Genomic DNA, 22,432 nt, shown 5'->3' on the forward strand with positions numbered 1-22,432 from the left:
TTAAAGATATGATTATGACTGGGTGAAGGATATCTTTTTCTTCCACTGTCACTTCAGAATTTCATTTAGCTGAAAGCTGTCATGAGCCTGAGCTACGATAGCCCGTAAGTGATTGAAAGCACACAAACAAAACACACAGACAACCAAAACAAACAGGGCAACAACATGGCAAAAAAGATGGGGGGGTTGCTCTAACATTGAACTTTGTAAAGTAGGGGGCCCCCCCGAGTTTGAGACCCTTATTCTCTAAGGTCATAAAGGTCACGGGTTATTGACTATTGACTTCGGCTGAGAGGCAGGGTACACCCTCGAGTGTTCGCCAGTCAATTGCAGGGTACATATTGAGAAACACAAACATTCACACTCAAATTCACACCACAGAAATATTTAGAATCTTTAATTTAACCTAAATGTATGTTTTGGGAATGTGGTTGGAAACAGGAGTACTCGGAGTGTGAGTCATACTGTGAGCCATACGTGTCACTCATACACTTAGCTGCAGAAAACACACACTTAAAAAGTAAAACTACAACAAATGTCAAACACAGACACTATTTTTATTGCAAGTCAGACTGAAAGTCAATATTTCCGAGTCGTTTACCTGACACAAAATAAATTGATAGCAAAATAAATAGCGGTAACTGTGCCAGTGTGGAGGAATTTATGAATTCAATGTTGGCTGTGACTTATTTGATGGTTTCAATAAAAGTTAGATTTACAATCCAGATCCTTTATTTATTATTTATTCTTTATCCTTTCGGGTCACAAGTTGTGAACTGAATCATCATTATTGCTATTCAAATTCTTTCTTTTTGCCCTGGGCATGGCTTTGCCTTCATCTCCATTTTGTATACAGTCTCTCCATTGAGAGATACAGCACATGTCCAGCTCAAACTACTTGGCCTGCCACAATGTCTCCACCTTGTATAACATGATCGGAAGCTATGCCATTAGTATTCTCACATGAAGCCATGCCACCATTGTCACAGCAAGGCAAAGACATGCCCTCTGCCATTATTTTTTCAAAATGCGCCCGTTTGGCTTGTCCACTGGTCAGCGATTTCATCAGAATCTGCTTTTCAGCTCGTCGGAGCTGGATTGCCACATGAGCATGAGCCGATAGATCAGGTTGCTGCAGTATGACACTGTCCTCCTGAAATACATAATGCAGAAATTCTAATGAACTAGTGAACAAAAGGTACCCTTCATGACAATTGTAAACAATTAAATACTTACCTCAGATGTAGTCTTATAGTTCTTGAGCAACAGAGTGACTCTGGTCTCCAGGAACATCCACAATTTGATTTCATTCTCCCAGCTAACTGGGAAATCATGATTAGTCAGGTTTAAGATTTTATTGACGGAGTCTCCCATTAGGTAGTCTTTCAGTTCTTCTGTAATAAAACAAAAACAGAGGTCCAAGAGTAAAACTACTATTAAAAAACTGAGCCCAACATATGATGCATTGATTAGCACTTCTGACTCAGCAGCAAGGAGGTTGGAATTTGGTTTGAATCTCCCTTTTCTGTGGGTGAGTTTGCATGTTCTTCCGGGGGTTCACTCCAGGTAGGCTACTTCTAACAAATCAAAGACAAAGTGATTTTTCTTTTACATTATACTTGTGTTTATTTTGGTCCTGGTGCATGTGTGTTTGCCTCACAGTTCTGAATTTTAAGGTTTGAATATCTGCTCTGGCAGCACGGTGGTCGACTGGTTAGCACGTCCGCCTCACAGTTCAAAGGTCGTGGGTTCGATCTACACATGTACTCCTGGCTCCGGCCTCCCTGTGTGGAGTTTGCATGTTCTACCGATGCCTGTGTGGGTTGATGGATGAGTGCATTGCCCAGCTGCACACAATAATAACTAAAAACTCCAAATTAGCTGTACAACACAAACACAAATGGCAAACAATAGGTGGAACTACCTCAAAACATAACGAGAGGCTGACTACAGCCACGGACGTCATGCAATGGCATCGCACATACAAAGTGCACACTGCCAGACCTGACTTGCCAAAGAGGCACCAAACATGTAACTAAGTGCACCGTACTTGAGCACGACTCTTTCTAGGCCCCAACAATCAGAAAGGAATATATTAACATCCGCGTGTCGCTCATTTAGTTTTGCGGCGAACTTCAAAGAGATGATCCATGGCGACGAAGCTAAATAAATCACACAGACGGAAATACACAATGGTGTGACGAATAAACACATTCTACATTATACTAAGTCACTTGTTAGTATATTCGCTTTGGTTCAGAGATGCACACGAACACTGCAGCATCGAACACATCCTACAACGGCGGCAGACTAATGCCTTTTTTTTTTACGATTCCTGCACTTGTCCTGTCGAACCCACACGCACAGTTACAAGGCGACTCATTTTCAAAAGATTACAATGTCTGAGGTACTTCCCAAAACAGTGTGATAAATGCAAAAATCCAAATGTCATAAGTGTCGTTGACTTGGCCACGATGTTGCATGTGTAAACATGAACAGTATGTCGATGGCTTTCATAGCCACCAGTCATTCTTAAAGTGTCCACTTGCAGAAAGTACCGGTATATTGGCCTCAAATGTTGATTTTTGACCCAACAAAAAAAATTACGGGCAGATGACCCAATAAATATGTCATTTGAACCAACGCTTTTGCCCATAAAAAAAAAAAAAAAATTAACTCCTAATGTCTAATATGGCCGTTTAGGATTTAAGAACACAATTTATCACAATTTTGTAAAAGTGGTGCAGTGAATACTCATTTCAAAGTATCCTGCCAGACATTTTTAGCTGAATGTTTTAACAATTATTAGAAAAATTAAAAACAAAATTAAGTGTTGTTATAAATTAAATGAAGACCGTTTTATGTTATTTAAGTTTCATACTGAAAAAGACTTGAAGTGCAATTTAATGCACCTTTCTTAAAACATGGACAGCACATTACAAAGTAATCTAGGTCCACAATATAGAAAAAGAAGTTTATAAAAAAAAAAAAGCAGCAGCTGGTAATAAAAAAAATAAAATAAAAAAAGAGCAGCAGCTGTTGAACTACCAGCTAATGATACCAGCTGCTAGCCACTAACGCCGGCGACTTGTGTCAAGTCAAGTCAAATTTATTTATATAGCCCTTAATCACAGGAAATTCTCAAAGGGCTTCACATATGCATCATATCATATACACGATATCCCCTGATCTTAACCCCCAGGAAGGCAAGGAAAAACTAAAAAAAAAACATCTGGGGAAAAGTGAGAAACGTTGTGCCGTATCATACAATGACAGCGTAATTAAGTAGCGGTTTGTTTGTGTCCTAAATTAGCGACTGAATATGATTTCGAGACAGCGTTGTGTTGGTATTGGTAGCAAGCGTTAAAACTGCTGAATGCTGATACGTCGAAAACGGAAGTCAAGTTAGCTGTTACACCACCACGCGGGCCAACTTCAAAGTAAAAGTTTACAAAGGCTATTGCGTTGGCATTAATGACTCAATGTATTATTTGGTAAGCTTTATTTTGAAGTTAGCCTTTGTGGAGGCGGTGTGTTCGTTGAGTATGTTTGCAAAACGCTCTTGTACATGCAACTTATGTGATCTTTAGGGTACATGTATTAAATTTCCTTTGCTGTATGCTTACTAATCACATTGCCTTATTGTGAACGCGCAGTTTTTTTCACCAACCATTCTGCGGATCGTGCCCATGCTGAACTGATGCTTGATCCTTACCAACCAAAGATGATACGCATCAGTGATTTCTGTTGCGCATGCGTACCTGCGTACCAGTTATGTGCACCCCTGATTATTATTATTATTATGGCCCCGCCACACATGATGACAGAGCAGATATTCATCCATCCATTATCGATACCGCTTCTCCTCACAAGGGTCGCGGGGCGTGCTGGAGCCTATCCCTGCTGTCTTTGGGCAGTAGGCGGGGGACACCCTGAATTGGTTGCCAGCCAATCGCAGGGCACACAAAGACAAACACCCGCACTCACAATCACACCTAGGGGCAATTTTAGAGAGTCCAATCAACTTACCATGCATGGTTTCGGGAATGTGGGAGGAAACCGGAGTACCCGGAGGAAACCCACGCAGGCACAGGGAGAACATGCAAACTCCACATAGGGAGGCCGGAGCCAGGATCGAACCCACAACCTCTGAACTGTGAGGCGGACGTGCTAACCAGTCGACCATTGTGCCGCCGGCAATATATGCTGTATATTTTCTGCTTGTGGCAGAACCACACACATACACATACAAATCCTTGCTTCGATCACTTTAGTCAAATTTAAGTGTGCACTTTGTATGTGCGATGCCATTGCATGACGTCCGCGGCTGTAGTCAGCCTCTAGTTATGTTTTGAGGTAGTTCCACCTATTGTTTGCCATTTGTGTTTGTCATGTTGTACAGCTAATTTGGAGTTTTTAGTTATTATTGTGTGCAGCTGGGCAATGCACTCATCCATCAATCCATTAACGATACTGCTGGAGCCTATCCCAACTGTCTTTGGGCAGTAGGTGGGGGACACCCTGAATTGGTTGCCAGCCAATCGCAGGGCACACAGAGACAAACAAACATCCGCACTCACAGTCACACCTAGGGGCAATTTAGAGTGTCCAATCAACTTACCATGCATGATTTTGGAATGTGGGAGGAAACCGGAGTACCCGGAGAAAACCCACGCAGGCACGGGGAGAACATGCAAACTCCACACATGGAGGCCGGAGCCGGGATCGAACCCACGACCTCTGAACTGTGAGGCGGACGTGCTAACCAGTCGTACACCGTGCCGCCTTGTCGGGAAACAATTGTTTATTTTTCTATAATTGATAGGCTGGCATCAAGCTGGCTGGAAGCCAAAAGAGTTGCTGTAGAGTTGGACTCTGACTGTTCTATTGACTGTTGGCAGCTATGTTTCACATATAAGATAGTCCAACATATTGTGGATGAGTCACACGCACGCACGCACGCACACACACACATACTTTTATATAGTTCAAATTCAAAGTACTTTTATTTTTCAAATGTAAACAATTGTAAATAGTTATAATTGGGGTGAACAAATACGCGCACACGCGCATGCGGACATGCATGCACACATCTACATCTACACAAGTTCATACAGTTTGGTCAAATTTTAAAATTGTAAATACTGTATTCTTCCAAATGAATTGTTATTTCACCATCAAAACCATTTAGTCAGTGTTGGTTATGTTATTTAGAAATTTGAGATTTCAGAAAAGCAAAAATGTATTAGTGTCGAATTTCACAAAAAGCTAATTTTGTCTGTTTTCTAGTCAGAAAAGGAACAATTGGTGGAACTTGGCTATGTTCTACTGCTGATTACTAAAAAAGGTAGAAAGAAAGAAAGAGAAAGGTAGAAATATTTTTTTTTCGAATGAAAGAAGCGAGTCTAATCTTTCTTTGGTCGGTTCCGTGTTCATATAGCTGTACAACACAATATTCTGTGGGCCTTGAATGATCAGCGAAAACCATTCAAAACTGGCTGGCAAGGTAGAGGTGGCTGATCGGAAAATGGCTGGAAGTGAATGAGTTAATGGGCAATCGCCTCTACCAAATGACCTAAACACAAGATAACATAGGATGTGAAGTAATGTTCAATTGCATTGAAGGGTGAGGTGTAATGAAATTGAAAGTATAATATCTGGCCCATTGGAAATGAATGATGACGTTTTAAAGTAAAATATTAAATTGTGGGAAAAATAGTAGCCCGGAAGGCGTGAATTTTTGGAATATGTTGAATTTGGAACTGTATAAATCAGATGTCTTATGTGGGAGTAGATGCACATCAAAAGAGCTAGTAAAAAAAAATCTGAATAACATACAAAATATTAACTTAGCTGATTATATTCTCTGCATGTTTTGACTCTTTCTCACCCTGATCTTATCACACAGTGTGTGATCACATTCATGTCATCATTGTCTATCCATTGCACAAGACTTGAATGCAAAACATACTAGCTAAATTGCAGATAAAAACAGTCGGGTTCTCAAGTATGGAGTTCATAAACACTAATGTTTAAAACAGACCCCATCAGAATGTGCCATGTTATTGTGTGATGTGCGTGTCTTACCCTCTGTCATACAGAAGACTCTCAAAAAAGCGAGTAGCTGTGCTGAAACTGGGGATCCACTGGAGTGCAGATCAAAGACATAAGACCTATAAATCAGGAAAGAAAGCATATTTCATATAATCATTAATATAACGCTGTATAAAAGTATGACATAAGACCGTGTTTCCCAACCAGGGGTATCCCTTGGGATACGGGAGCACATTGCAGGTGGTATGTGGAAACATCTAATCATTTATTTGCCAGATAAATAACCTGGGGCTCAGCTGCGCCAAAATCACAACAGCCACATGTCAACTCATGTCTCATCAAAGCTCATGACTGATGAAAAGAAAGTAAGATAGAAATGAAGGGGTCTGAATATTATTCTTGTTCAGTGTTTTGATCATGATATTTAAAATGTAAATGCCTGTTTAAAGGGGACATAATAGCTCATTTTTTTGTGCAAATGTTATAACAATATATAACAAAGGCAGCTATATGTTAATGACTGGTTGTTACGTGATGTATCAGTTGCCATGCAGTTGCTATAGTCCTTTTATGCTTTGTCCCTTATAATGTCACATAGGCCTAAACTTACAGTGTATACGTTTGAGTTACTCAGTGACACGTCTGTATGTCAAACCTTTTTTGAGTGGGAATGCAAACTCTCTTCCAGTCCCAATCTCTGTTGTTACTGTGTATTTTTGTTGATAAAGACTTTTTACTCTTCAACTTGCGTGTCACGTATGGGTCCAAATCCCGATCCACACGTGACAGTGTATTCTTTATTTTGATTCCTATTTTTCATTTATACTACCTATTTATTTTCAAGGAAACACATTTAAGAAGAAAATACCTAAGATATTAAATGTTCAAATTAAGGAAACTAAATAAAACATTGCCAAACACAAGGGGTGCTCACACTTTTTCAGCATGCGAGCTACTTATAAAATGACCAAGTCAAAATGATCTACCTTCCGGGTAGAGTATAACAATTCAAAATGTATATTTATTTTCAAATATATTGAGGATCCTTGATATGTACAACGTATGTTCATGTACCTTGCATAACCGCATGAGCCAATGTTGCACAACACAACATAATTAACTATGAACATCTATTTTTTAATGTCATGCATTCTACCAATAATACCTTTGCGATTGACTGGTAGATCGCGATCGACGTATTGAGCACCCCTGCCATACACTATTCTTTTCATTTCATGCTCAGTTGTGTTACTTTCTACTTTTGGAGAGTCATCAACACGCATGAGTTAATGGTAATCATGGTATGGCAAAAAATGTTCAGGGGTATAAAAGCCAAAAAAGATTGGGAACCACTGACAAAGGACACCAATTATAAATCTGCATCAAATAACTTCTAACAAAGGGTGGAAAGTTAAAACATCCTGACAAAAACTCAAATGTCAAAGCATTTCATTGATATCTCAGTTACATCAATTTATAGTTTTATTGAGAGTATCTTACAGTATGTAACTGCATGTGTCTCAGTTAAGTGTAGCCCAGTTGTACTTTCTGTATTGTTCTGTTTGTACAATCTCTTCGTATTTGTACTTTCAGTTACTCTTCTCTTCGTATTAAGATCTCTGTTTTCCGATGGTTACTTCTATGTTTGTCATGCGGTCACGTGAGTAGCGCATTCAATCCAATTGCTTGAATGCGGAAGCGATTGTCCCCTGTCCAAGGAGAAAGTGACACATGTGGGGGATTGTTTGCTGCAGGAGCCGACTATCTGTGAGTGAGTGAGGAAGAGATGTGGAGCGTATGCTGAACTGATGGAATTGGCCAGGTCGATGGCGAGCTAGGAGCCCAAGATTGAAACTTGGAAATTGCCTGGAATAGAACTGAACCATTCTGAATCATCCCTGCTCTGATCGGGCTGGTAGGAGGCTGCATTTTAGCCAGCCGATCCTCTTCATTGAACTGCTATTCCACAGAACTTTTCCACAGCTCATCCACTAATTTCCGTTTCCGGCGCCGCGCGAGTGGCAGCCCGCTACAGTAGCTCCGGCTCATCGGTGAGCCTTTTCGTGAGTTTTTGTTCTTTAATATTACTCTACCTCATACCTTTTTCATATAGTTGATAGTCGTAACTTGCGTAGCAATGGACACCCAAACTGCGGTATTCTTGCTGCTGCTGATGGCTATTTTTTGCGCGATCGTGTCCGGCGACTTGGCTCGGAGCCGAGCCCCCATTGTTTACAGCCGGAATCAGCTGTTAGCACTCCGTGCTAACCATGCGCCGGCTCCCGGGGCGAGACCTGATATCCCCCGTGAGCTGAGGAGGAAGAGACGGGGATCTCGTGCGGGGGTTAAACGCCGGGAAAGGAGGAGACGATACCATCCCGTCCTCCCGTCTGTTATCATGGGGAATGTTAGATTGCTCCCCAACAAGATGGACGAGCTAGCGGCGCTTACCCGGCACGAGAGGGACTTCCGGGAGGCTAGCCTGATGGTATTCACGGAGTCGTGGCTAACAGCGCTAACGCCGAACGCGGTCGTAGAATTGGACGGCTTCCAAATCATACGCGCGGACAGGACGCTGGAGAGTGGAAAGAGGAAAGGAGGAGGGCTGGCTGTGTTTGTGAATGATAGATGGTGTAATCCTGGGCACATCACGATTAAGGAGCAAATTTGCAGCAGGGATATTGAGCTGCTAGCTGTTGGCATGAGGCCATTCTACATCCCGCGAGAGTTTAGTCATGTGATCGCGGTGACCGTCTACGTCCCACCAGCTGCCAGCGGCGACACAGCCTGTGATGTCTTGACTGCAGCAGTGAGCAGGCTACAAACACAGCACCCAAATGCCCTGGTACTCATCTCTGGTGATTTCAATCATGCCTCCCCTTCCTCCTCTCTGCCTTCATTCACACAGTATGTCACCTGCCACACCAGAGACAATAAAACACTGGACCTTTTCTATGCCAACACCAAGGAGGCATACACATCACTGCCCTTCCCCCCGCTGGGCAAAGCTGATCACAACCTGGTGGCTCTCTAGTCTGTGTACAAACGTCTGGTCCACAGGCAGCCAGCTGTGACCCGCACAGTTCAGAGATGGTCTGGAGAGGCCGAGGAGGCCTAAAGGACTGCTTCAGCACAACTGTGTGGGAAGTATTCAGCGATGCTCACGGGGAAGACATTAGTAGTCTAACGGACACTGTTACAGACTATATAAATTTCTGCATGGAGAACACCATACCCACCAGGACAGTAAGGTGTTTCTCCAACAACAAACCCTGGATCACACCAGACATAAAAGCTCTCCTGAAGGAGAAGAGGAGGGCTTTTGCGTCAGGCAACATAGAGGAGCGGAGGACTGTGCAGCGCCAGCTGAGGAGGAGGATCAGAGAGGGGAAAAGCTCCTACAGGAAGAGGATGGAGGAGCAGCTGCTGCAGAATAACGCCAGGGGAGTCTGGAGGGGCCTGAATACCATCTCAGGCCACGGACAACCCAAGACCCGGAGTGGGGGGGACCTGCAGTGGGCAAATGAGCTGAATCTCTTTTTCAATAGGTTCGATCAGATGCCTGCCTCCACTCAGTCTCTCCTGCTGCAGCCTCCACCTACTCCTCCTGCTGGGCGTGTCACCCCTCCCCCCTTTTCTCCACAGTCTCCAGCTCCCAGCTACACCAGATAGCCATCACTCCCTCCTGCCCAGCCTTGGCCTTCACAACATCTCAGGTGAGGAACCAGCTGAAGAAGATGAAGGCGAGGAAGGCAGCGGGTCAAGATGGCATCAGCCCCCAGCTCCTCAAATCCTGCGCAGACCAGCTGTGTGGAATTGTCCAGCACATGTTCAACCTGAGCCTGAAGCTGGGCAGGGTCCCCCAGCTATGGAAAACATCCTGCCTGGTCCCGGTGCCAAAGACCCCCCACTTGAAGGAGCTCAACAGCTTCAGACCAGTGGCGCTGACGTCTCACCTGATGAAGACCCTGGAGGGACTGGTCCTTTTCCACCTGCGCCCCCTGGTGAGCTCCTCAATGGACCCACTCCAGTTCGCATATCAGCCTGGCATCAGTGTGGATGATGCCATCATCTACCTCCTCCACACTTCACTCTCCCACCTGGAGAAGGCGGGGAGCACTGTGAGGATCATGTTCTTTGATTTCTCCAGTGCTTTCAACACCATCCAGCCCACCCTACTGGGAGACAAGCTGGAGCGGGCGGGGGTGGCGCACCACCTCACCACATGGATCCAGGACTACCTCACAAACCGGCCACAGTATGTGAGGACACAGGACTGTGTGTCTGACGTGCTCCTCTGTAGCACGGGGGCCCCACAGGGAACTGTCTTGGCTCCCTTCCTGTTCACCCTCTACACCTCGGACTTCAACAACAGCACCCCGACCTGTCACCTGCAGAAGTTCTCTGACGCCTCCTGATCAATGCGGGGAAATCCAAAGAAATGGTGGTGGATTTTGGTAGGCGCCAGCACTCTTCACCTGCACCAGTGGATATCCGGGGAACAGATGTTGAGAGAGTCTCAACTTACAAGTACCTGGGTGTTCATCTGAACAATAAACTGGACTGGAGCGACAACACAGACGCCCTCTATAGGAAGAGTCAGAGCAGACTCTTCCTACTCAGGAGACTGAGGTCTTTTGGGGTTCAGGGGACACTCCTCAGGAACTTTTATGACTCGGTGGTTGCATCGGTCATCTTCCAGGGAGTGGTCACCTGGGCAGGCGGCGTCTCGGCCCGGGACAAGAAGCGGCTGGACAAACTGGTCAGGAGGGCCGGCTCTGTCCTGGGCTGCTCCCTGGACTCTGTGGACTCGGTGGGGGACAGGAGGATGTTGGCCAAGCTGTCATCAATGCTGGACAACCCGGACCACCCCCTCCAGGGCACCCTAACAGCACTCCACAGCTCCTTCAGTGACAGAGTGTTACACCCTCGCTGTGCAAAGGAGAGATTCCGCTGTTCCTTCTTGCCTGCTGCTGTCAGACTCTTTAACAAGAACATTGTGTAGTCTCTACAAACTGGCGGACATTAGTGCAATTGTGCAGTCCTGCACCTGAGCTCATATCGTGCAATACCCAATATTCCCCACTACTGTAATACCGTGCAATACTCAACATTCCCCACTACTGTTAGTCTAGTTTTATTTTTATCCAATGCTGTTCCTTACATTTCACTTACTTAGAGTATTTTTCCTCTGTACTATGTTCAGGCCAAAATGAGTGTTCCTCATACTTTTTATGTAGATGTAGGTTGGTGTGTATATACATGTGTATATACACATGTTACTGCGTATATGTACATAGGTTTGATCCTAAATGTTTGCCGTCAATGTTATACATTAATGGCCACATATATATATCTTTGCTGCTGTAACAATGAAAATTTCCCCACTGTGGGATCAATAAAGGCATTCTTATCTTATCTTATCTTAATTTAAATGTTGACTGTTACATACTAGTACGTAATCTATACAATATTTTTTAAGTTACAGTAGGCCATACATGAACTGTATCATAATATAATGACCAATAATATGTTTGCAAATTTCATTTGAAGAAATTTGAAACAAAAATAAACACAAAGAAAATTGACTTCATATTGTAGACTACACAAGAAATTTAACTTAAGCCATAGAAATAATGTTTAGCATGGTTTCTATTTTTGTGCTAGTAAATGTAGTGTATATTTGCATAAGATATGTTATTTAAAAGACATAACCTGAATTGAGAATTTTAAATTATGCACGAAATTTAGAGCGAGTTGATAACAAGAAAAAGACTAAGAGTCACGAGACTAACATTTATTGTACTGAAAAAAAAAAATAAATAAAACACCAAGAAAGATCCTTATTATAAAAATGAAAAAAAAAAAAGGCCATTTGATCCCTCCAAATTGACCCCAGAGAAACAACAATGGCTCAAAGAAGACAGATGTTTTAATTGCAATAAACCAGGCCACATTGCACGACAATGCAAACAATACCAAAACGATAGACGCATGCGGAGCCGTCCTCAGATGAGGAACTATGACTATAATGGGGAAACACAGAGGAAGCAGTCATGAAGGCGGTAAAGCCCTCTGCGCCTCTGTTAGAACTCATCAGTACTTGCTTTGCCAAATCATGACAAACCTTTTGAACAAACAGTAACAGTTAAGCAAGGTTTTATGACCTCGACGTTGATGCAAAAACATGGAACAAAAATTCGGCCTGTAGCTTATTATTCACAACAACTTGATCCTGTGGCTAGAGCTATGCCTGAGTGCTTCCAAGCAGTGCTGGCCGCAGCATTGGCGGTCGAGACATCGGCAGAAGCAGTTTTGTTTCATCCTTTAACGTTGAAGGTCCCACATGCTGCTCTTAGAAATGTAAATGATATTTTTGCCAGCACGACACCTGCACTGCACCGCGCGTCTCCTATCACAGGGACACATTAACATTGTAAGGTGTGGCGCATTAAACCCAGCGACACTTCTGCCCACACCAGTAGATGGCACGCCACACGACTGTGGTAGCTAAGTCAAAATTTCCACCAAACCCAGATTCGACCTAACTGACATTGCTCTCCCGACTGGAGAAGTAGTTTTGTTGACGGATTAGCGAGCAAAGGGGAAGACGGCCGCGAAGAGGGTGGGATATGCAATTAAAACACAGACCAAGATTTTATTTCAAGGAACGTTGAAGTCAATGTGTTCAGCACAATTAGCTGAGGTACCAGCATTGATTCAAGCATGCAAAATGTTTCAAGGGAAAGATGTAACCATTTGGACAGACAGCCAATACGGCTGGGGTTCAGTGCATTGTTCTGTCAACGCTGGGCAAACCAAGGGTGCAAAACCACAACAGGAAAAGAAGTCACCCACAAGGCATTACTTCCACAGCTACTCGAAGAAGTACAACTGCATAGAAAAATTGCGATTTGCAAATGTAAAGCACATTTGACAGGAAATGCCCAAATCACAATTGGCAACTGATTAGCTGATAAAGCTGCTAAGGAAGTGGACCAGGGGATTCCCCCAGTTGACACAACATTAACACATGAAATGCTTGCAGCTGAAACACTGAACACAACACAAGACATTTTGAAGTCACGTCAAAAACAAGCACCACATACAGAACATTATTGGGAAAACAAGTGGGCCAAATCAGATGACACAGGAATAGGCAAATTGGCCGACAGTAAGCCAGGGCTACCTAAATCCTTATATGAAGGGGCAGCAAAATTGACACATGGATTGAGTCATGTGTCAACAGGAGGGATTATAGCACAGGTACACCAACACACACATAGTGGATTTACATACCATTTAAAAAAATTTTGCCAACGATGTAGAATTAAAAAAAACAAAAAAACAACGCACAATACACATGAATTGAAACAAAGAGACATTGGCTGATTGCATTCCCATTGTAGCCACAAGAATGAGGATAGTACCGACAGGAGGAAAAACTCTATCCCCATTTGAGATTCTGTATGGATGACCATATAGACTTCCTGAACATGCCCCAGAGCAACCAGTAGCAGGGACCTCTATCCCTGTCCACATGAAAAGGCTGTTTGACCAGAAAGAAATGCATCAGCACAATGACTTGCCAGTGTGTTCTGCTCCACAGACGCGCCAGGTCTAGATTGGAGACCTGGTCTTCCTCAAAGGTGCTGAGACGACCCCGTTGGGACAGTGAACGCTGGGATGGCCCTTCCAGGTGATTGCAGCAAGTCCAACTGCTGTAAAGGTCGAAGGGCGTGACGGCTGGATCCACCAGTCGCAGTGCAAGCTCCTTTGGTTGGTTCCCTGTTGATGGGCCTAGCAACGCTAGTCCCTCGAAGTAGGATCCGCACCCAGTGCGCTGACTGCGCACCGTCGAAAGACCACAGTTGGAGAGAGGGTTTTCCGTGCTTGCACACCCCTCTCGGGAAGATGGAGCAGACCACAGGCCTGTCGGCTAAGGACACTGTTTGCATCCGTGCAGGACTGTGCCTGATGGCTGTTGGCACACAGCCTTGTGACCAAGAAAACACCAACACTGAACAATCGCCTAGTTGTAGACTGCTGTCTACCTCTATCCTGGGAAATCTACAGCTTCTGACGGACAAAACAGGGACAACGATGAACTGGTGTATATGTTACTAGAGTCCAGCAAACAACCGCCTATGTTGTCAATGATGATGTGGTGACACTTAACAGTACACACAGAGTGAAAAGAGATTTGGGAAGTGCTAATTCAAAACGTCCAATTACACAGAACACCCCTGTTTATTTTAATGCAATTGGCGAACCTCAAAATATTCCAGATAAATAATTAGATAAATTATTAGATGAAATAAGTAAATAATTCACACAGTTGCCACTTATAAGTTATTTTTTTCCTCTTACCACGTATGAGCACACCGAACTGACCAATTATCTGAATCACAAGGTAAACACTTGAACAAATTTCACAGAAGCATTATTTACGCATACAGCTTCACAATTGCATGCAACTTCACGTGTGGCTTTGCAGAATGGGCAGGCGTTAGACCTCTATATTAGCGGAAAAAGGAGGGGTTTGTCAAATGATTAAAACTGGTGACCGTTGTACTTCCCTCTACACACATTGTCTAATGTATCATTAACAGAAACCCTTACACTGCTTAGAGCTTACAGAGAAAACTCAAAATATGTATGGAATTGAACCAAACACCTTTTTGCAATGGCTACACGATACATTTGGAAATTGGAAAGGTATAGTCGCGATTATCATTAGTATTCTATTATTATCCTGTTTTCGTGTCTCTTTATGGTATTCCCCTGTGCAAAAATTTGTACTGCCAAATATTTGGATGTTGATGAATTGAAAGTAGCTGCTCATGTTACTGTAGCTATGTCTGAATACCAACAAGCGTACATGAACTCTAATGATGATGATTCTACTATTGTGTTATCCTTTTTTGAAGACTTCACAGAAAAGCAATGCAGTTGTGAATGTTTGATGTTTCCGGGTTTACATTGTACATACATGTATTGGACCAGAAACAGCTTTAGTGCTTGCTATCTACAGTTTGGCTACTGCTTGGGACGGGTTTTCTGCCCAAACGGCGTGGGGCAGTTTTTCCTCCCACTCAAGCAATAGCTTTTGGGTGATGAATGGATGTTTATGTTTATATTATTTTAATCATGATATACAAGAGGGAAATGTGAGAGAAATCGACAAATACATTAATATCATGTTAAAAGATCCATTTCCTTGAATGTCCTGTGGTGACCATTTGTTGACCTCACCCACATAGTCCCCATATGCAGTAAAATGTGCCATGCAAAGTGTCAAACAGGAAGCTGTCAAGAGAAGACGTTTAACCGCAGACTGTTGCAAAGTGCAGACAAAGAGGAAGTACCTCTTTTGTCATGTGTCTGTTTCTCGGAATGTATGTTGCTTAAATTCAATAAAATGAGAACGAGGGGGGCACGGAGGCTGACAGACTGGGGGAGAAACCACCTCGAGTGGCCTCCACTGTCCCGCCCGTAAGAAAAGTCAATCTTGGCTGGTCTGAGTTGCTTTTTACAGTCCTCTATTAGGCTTGTCTTGGTCTTCCGAGTGGAATTCCCTGACAAATCATCTTTTTTTTTTTTTTTGTTTTACATTGATATTGTTTAAAAACATGGCTTGATAGCGCCCCCTAGAATTAAAAAAAAAAAAAAATCTGCCCCGGTTCTACGTTTCACCTATATCCATGAAAATGTGGTGGTATATGTAACAGGTCTTCAAGACCTACCAAAAAGTCGATTAGAGCCATGTGCTCAACATAACAGGAAGTCCGCCATTTCCAATTTACTTTACAATTCGGCATCGCATTGACATTAAAAGCAGCTGTAATGTGATCCACATGACATCTTGTCAAAATTTCACTTATCTGATGAAAAACTACACCTGAAGACATCTATGACCTAACTTTTCATCGTAGTGGGAGCGCCACCTACTGGCTAAATCAGTTAGATGTTTAATTCTTTCATGTTTCTCTCCTGTCAGGTTAGCCAGATCTCCTTCCTATTTGCTCGGAAGTGTGTTGAGGCCTTCTTGATGTTAAAACACTAAGTTTGAGATTTTTCGCAAAAGCTGTTGTCACGGTAACGCCCAATTTGCCAATAACAGAATGCTGATTTTGAGAATGTAAAGATGCACGAAAACTCATTAAACTTTGCACACATAGAAGGCTTGGTAAATTAATCAATAATCAATTATTCAATTGTGCAATCTTAAAAAGATGGCTCGCTACCACCCCCTAGAAAATGTATAAATAGTGGCCCTGGTTGCACGCTTCACCTACATCTACGAAAATTTGATAGTATATAAAACAGAAAGAGAACTACAAAAAAGCCCCTTGGTGCCATATGCAAAACCTAAGAAGAAATCCGCCATTTTGATTTTACTTTAAAGTTTGGACTCACATTGACTACAAAAGCTGCTGTAACTTGATCCACATGATAATTTTGATTATTCAATTCCGATGTGCGAGCACCCCGATGTGATGGTACTCCAACGTTGCCAGGGCTGCGAGGGCCCTTTATAGCTACTTGCAGCTCTAGTTAGGGCCCAAGCAGCTTCCGCTGCTCGGACCCTATTGTTTTCGTATAAATTCTTCTCATTATCATTAGGGTCCGAGCAGCGGAAGCTGCAAGGACCCTATTGTTTTCGTATAAATTCTTATTATTAGTATTACTAGTGCCCGAGCAGCGAAAGCTGCAAGGATCCTATCGTTTTTCGTAGAAAAACTTATTATTATTCTTATTCTCCAGTAAGACTCGCATTTTTGAGGCTCGTCATTTCCGGCACCGCGCGAGTGGCTGCCCGCTACAGCAGCTCCGGCTCACCGGTGAGCCTTTTCGTGTGTTTTTTCTACCTTACTATTATTCTACCTCATACCTTTTTTACAAAGTTGATGGTCCTAAACTTGCGTAGAAATGGACAGCCAAATTGTGGTATTCTTGCTGCTGCTGGTGGCTATTTTTTGTGCGAGTGTGTCCAGAGACTTGGCTCAGAGCCGCGCCCCCATTGTTTACAGCCTGAATCAGCTGTTAGCACTCCGTGCTAACCCCGTGCCGGCTCCCGGGGCGAGACCTGTTATCCCCCGTGAGCTGAGGAGGAAGAGACGGGGATCTCGTGCGGGGGTTAAACGCCGGGAAAGGAGGAGACGATACCATCCCGTCCTCCCGTCTGTTATCATGGGGAATGTTAGATCTCTCCCCAACAAGATGGACGAGCTAGCGGCGCTTACCCGGCATGAGAGGGACTTCCGGGAGACTAGCCTGATGCTATTCATGGAGTCGTGGCTAACAGCGCTAACGCCGGACGCGTCGTTGAATTGGACGGCTTCCAAATCATACGCGCGGACAGGACGCTGGAGAGTGGTAAGGAGGAGGGCTGGCTGTGTTTGTGAACGATAGATGGTGTATCCTGGGCACATCACGATTAAGGAGCAGCTTTGCAGCAGGGATATTGAGCTGTTAGCTGTTGGCATGAGGCCATTCTACATCCCGCGAGAGTTTAGTCATGTGATCGCGGTGACCGTCTACGTCCCACCAGCTGCCAGCAGCGACACAGCCTGTGATGTCTTGACTGCAGCCGTGAGCAGGCTATAAACACAGCACCCAAATGCCCAGCTACTCATCTCTGGTGATTTCAATCATGCCTCCCTTTCCTCCTCTCTGCCTTCATTCACACAGTATGTCACCTGCCACACCAGAGACAATAAAACACTGGACCTTTTCTATGCCAACACCATGGAGGCATAAACATCACTGCCCCTCCCCCCGCTGGGCAAAGCTGATCACAACCTGTTGGCTCTCCAGCCTGTGTACAAACCTTTGGTCCGCAGGCAGCCAGCTGTGACCCGCACGGTTCAGAGATGGTCGGAAGAGGCCGAGGAGGCCTTAAAGGACTGCTTCAGCACAACTGTGTGGGAAGTATTCAGCGATACTCACGGGGAAGACATTAATAGTCTAACGGACACTGTTACAGACGATATAAATTTCTGCAAGGAGAACACCATACCCAGTTGGACAGTAAGGTATTTCTCTAACAACAAACCCTGGATCACCAGACATAAAAGCTCTCCTGAAGGGAAAGAAGAGGGGTTTTGCGTCAGGCAACAAAGAGGAGGAAGATTGGGCAACGCCAGCTGAGGAGGAGGATCAGAGAGGGGAAAAGGTCCTACAGGAAGAGGATGGAGGAGCAGCTGCTTCAGAATAATGCCAGGGGAGTCTGGAGGGGCCTGAAGACCATCTCAGGCCACAGACAACCCAAGACCTAGACTGGGGGGGACCTGCAGTGGGCAAATGAGCTGAACCTCTTTTTCAATAGGTTCGATCAGATGCCTGCCCCCACTAAGTTTCTCCTGCTGCAGCCTCCACCTACTCCTCCTGCTGGGTGTGTCACCCCCTCCCCTCTTTTCTCCACAGTCTCCAGCTCCCAGCTACACCAGACAGCCACCACTCCCTCCTGCCCAGCCTTGGCCTTCACAACATCTCAGATGAAGAACTAGCTGAAGAAGATGAAGGCGAGGAAGTCACTGGGTCAGCTGAACGTCTTTTTCAATAGGTTCGATCAGATGCCTGCCCCCACTCAGTCTTTCCTGCTGCAGCCTCCACCTACTCCTCCTGCTGGGTGTCACCCCCTCCCCTCTTTTCTCCACAGTCTCCAGCTCCCAGCTACACCAGACAGCCACCACTCCCTCTTGCCCAGCCTTGGCCTTCACAACATCTCAGATGAAGAACTAGCTGAAGAAGATGAAGGCGAGGAAGTCAGTGGGTCCAGATGGCAGCAGCCCCCAGCTCCTCAAATCCTGCGCAGACCAGCTGTGTGGAATTGACCAGCACATGTTCAACCTGAGCCTTAAGCTGGGCAGGGTCCCCCAGCTATGGAAAACATCCTGCCTGGTCCCGGTGCCAAAGACCCCCCACCCGAAGGAGCTCAACAGCCTCAGACCAGTGGTGACTCTGCGAATATCGGCGTCATCACAGGCGGAGATGGTCGGGAGTACAGAGAACTTACTCAGGGTTTTGTGGACTGGTGCCAGCAGAACCGCCTCCTGATCAGTGCGGGGAAATCCAAAGAGATGGTGGTGGATTTCTGTCGGTGCCATCACTCTGCACCTGCACCAGTGAATATCCGGGGAACAGATGTTGAGCGGGTCTGAACTTACAAGTACCTGGGTGTTCATCTGAACAATAAACTGGACTGGAGAGACAACACAGACGCTACACTCTCTATAGGAAGAGTCAGAGCAGACTCTTCCTAATCAGAAGACTGAGGTCTTTTGGGGTTCAGGGGACACTCCTCAGGAACGTTTATGATTCGGTGGTTGCATTGGTCATTTTCCAGGGAGTGGTCATCTGGGCAGGCGGCGTCTCGGCCCCCGGGTTTACAAGAAGCGGCTGGACAAACTGGTCAGGAGGACCGGCTCTGTCCTGGGCTGCTCCCTGGACTCTGTGGACTTAGTGGGGGACAGGAGGATGATGGCCAAGCTGTCATCAATGCTGGACAACCCGGCCCACCCCCTCCAGGGCACCCTAACATCACTCCACAGGTCCTTCAGTGACAGACTGTTACACCCTCGCTGTGCAAAGGAGAGATTCCGCCGCTCCTTCTTGTCTGCTGCTGTCAGACTCTTTAACAAGAACATTGTGTAGTCTCTACAAACTGGCGGACATTAGTGCAATTGTGCAGTCCTGCACCTGAGCTTATATCGTGCAATACCCAACATTCTCCACTACTGTTAGTCGAGTTATATTTTTTTCAAATGCTGTTCCTTATATTTCACTGCAGCATTGTCACTTAGAGTATTTTACCTCTGTACAGGCTTAAATGAGTATTTCTTCATACTTTATATGTAGATGTATGGTGGTGTGTATATAAATGTGTAGATACACATAGTTACTGCGTATATTTACAAAGGTTTGATTCTGAATGTTTGCCGTTAATGTTATACATTAATGGCTACATTATGCCGCCGTCTCTGTGTGACCTATATCTTTGCTGCTTTAACACTGACTAATTCCCCACTGTGGGATCAATAAATGCCTTCTGATCTTATCTTATCTTAAACGTGAACAAAAACTCACCAAACTTTGCACACACATCGGGCCTGGTGAAAAAATTTATATTTTGAATTTTGGCATACTCCAGTACTCAAAAACCGGGTCCCAAGAGCCCCTAATTTTTTTCATCAAAGGAAAGTCCCGGTAAGTTGACCTACGGCTACGAAAACTGGGAGGCACGTGTAACACCCACAGACCTACAAAGATTCTTTGGTCAACATGTCCGAACATTATGAGTATTTTAATGTACAATTTTGGCCCATTTGTGCAAATTTTCAGGGGTCATACATTTGCCCCCTAGTTGTAGACGGTTCACCCCACCCGATTGACTTCAAATTTAGGTTGTACCATCTCAACACTTGGGACAACAATAGGTACAAATATTTTACATTTTCGAAACACTATATGACGGGGGCGGAGCATCAACCTTTGCATTTCATAATTCTCTTTTAATGAAGTATTCTGGGTTGTGCCTTTCACATAGAGCTACAAAAATTTGGTGGTATGCATAACAGAAAAGATGTACAAAATTGTCTTTTAGAGCCATGTGCGAAACCTTACAGGAAGTCCTCCATTTTGGTTTTACTTTGGAATTTGTCGCAATTTTTTGGCCCATGGTTCATCAAAGCCATGCCCCCGTAAAGTTGACCTACGGGTACGAAAACTGGGACGCACGTGTAGCACCCTCAGACGTACATAAATGCCCAAACATGTACAGGAAGTGAGTTATGAGTATTCTCATGTAGAACGTTGGCCCATTTGTGCACATTTATACGGGTCATACATTTGACCCCTAGTCCGAGATGGTTCACCCGATTGACTTTAAATTTGGGTTGTACCATCTCATCACGTGGGACAACAATAGGAAAAATTCGTTTTTGAAACACTATATGACGTGGGCTGAGCATCAAACTTTGCGTTTAATTATTTTTGAATTTTGAATTTACTTTGGAATTGTCGCAACTTTTGGGGATTTTCATAGTGGTCATATAACAAAAGTTATTGAAATCTTTTTACATGTTGTGCGATGTTGTAGTGGCGATGTCATGAAAACTGATGCTGTCTTAGAGGGTCAAAACCTTGGCGAAAACTCATGAAAGTTTGCACACACATCAGACCTTCCATGAAAATAAATAATTGAGAGATTTCTTGTGCTTTTTTCCTTAAAAAAGCTTGACAGTGCCACCTAACTGTTTACCAAGCGTTCCCGGTTCCACGTGCAGCTGTAAAAATTGGAAGGCATATGTAACAGACCAAGATTTTAATGTTTTTTAGAGTAATGTGCAAAATTAACAGGAAGTCCCCCATTTTGACTTTATTTGAAATTTTGCGCCAAGTTTTGCCTTTTATAGAGGTCATATTTGAACTTACTCCTCTTAGAGAATTGATCCGATTGTTTCCAAACCTCCTGTGGTTCATCTAAATATGTTGATGATTTATTGACAACTTTTAATTTCATCACTGCTGTTGCCACGGCGATGCAATGATTGTGAAGAAAAATTCTGACGGTTTTGAGTGTCTAAACCTGTGCGAAAACTCGTGAAGATTTTGCACACGCATCAGACAGACAGGCGTAAAAATAAAAACTGTAGAGATTTCACATGCTTGTTTAAAAAAATGTCTCTATAGATCCCCCCACACATATTTAAGGAAGCATTCATGGTTCTACCTTTTACCTCGGTCTGTGACAATTTGGAGACATCTGTAACAGCCCAATACCTACAAAAAAGTATCTTATAGCCATAGACTGAATCTTACAGTCAGTCCGCCATTTTTACTTAATTTTGGAATAGGTCGGCATTTATGGCCTTTTTGTAGAGGTCGTATTTTCAACAAACTCCTAGAGATTTTATCCGATCGTCTATAAACTTTAGGTGTTTCGCCTAAACATGCTAAAGATGAAAAGTTATAGCAAGTTTTTTATTACGTTGCACGCTGTTGCCGTGGTGATGAGCCATTTGCAAAGACAAATTACGCTGTTTTTGACGATCTAAACCTATGCGGAAACTCATGCACCTTTGGACATACATCAGACCAGGCATAAACACCTAAGTTTTTATGCTTATTGTCCTAAGAGTGCGGTGCCCCGATTTGCAAGTACCCCGACTTGCAAGTACCCCGACTTGCAAGTACCCCGACGTGGCCAGGGTTGCGAGGGCCCGTTATAGCTGCTCACAGCTTAAGTTAGGGCCTGGGCAGCGAAAGCTGCAAGGACCCTATTGTTTTCGTAAAAATTCTTATTATTAGGGCCCGAGCAGCAAATGCTGCAAGGACCCTATTGTTTTTGTAGAAATTCTTATTATTATTCTTC

General features: G+C 44.1%; 1 protein-coding gene across 1 annotated transcript in view; it reads right to left on the bottom strand.

Annotated features, from left to right (window-relative positions):
- Window positions 1-538: 538 nt before the first annotated feature.
- Window positions 539-22,432, bottom strand: part of setd3 (SET domain containing 3, actin histidine methyltransferase) — a 189,018-nt gene continuing 167,124 nt past the window's right edge. The window contains exons 11-13 of the mRNA XM_086049398.1: window positions 6,088-6,173; window positions 1,237-1,394; window positions 539-1,153 (exon numbers count right to left, since the gene is read on the bottom strand). Coding sequence (XP_085905524.1) covers window positions 890-1,153; window positions 1,237-1,394; window positions 6,088-6,173 — 508 coding nt within the window. The 3' untranslated portion in view covers window positions 539-889. The remainder of the gene's footprint in view (window positions 1,154-1,236; window positions 1,395-6,087; window positions 6,174-22,432) is intronic.

Source organism: Filicampus tigris, chromosome 13, assembly GCF_054856515.1.
Source record: "Filicampus tigris isolate MCC_2025a chromosome 13, RoL_Ftig_1.0, whole genome shotgun sequence".
Lineage (NCBI taxonomy): Eukaryota > Metazoa > Chordata > Actinopteri > Syngnathiformes > Syngnathidae > Filicampus > Filicampus tigris.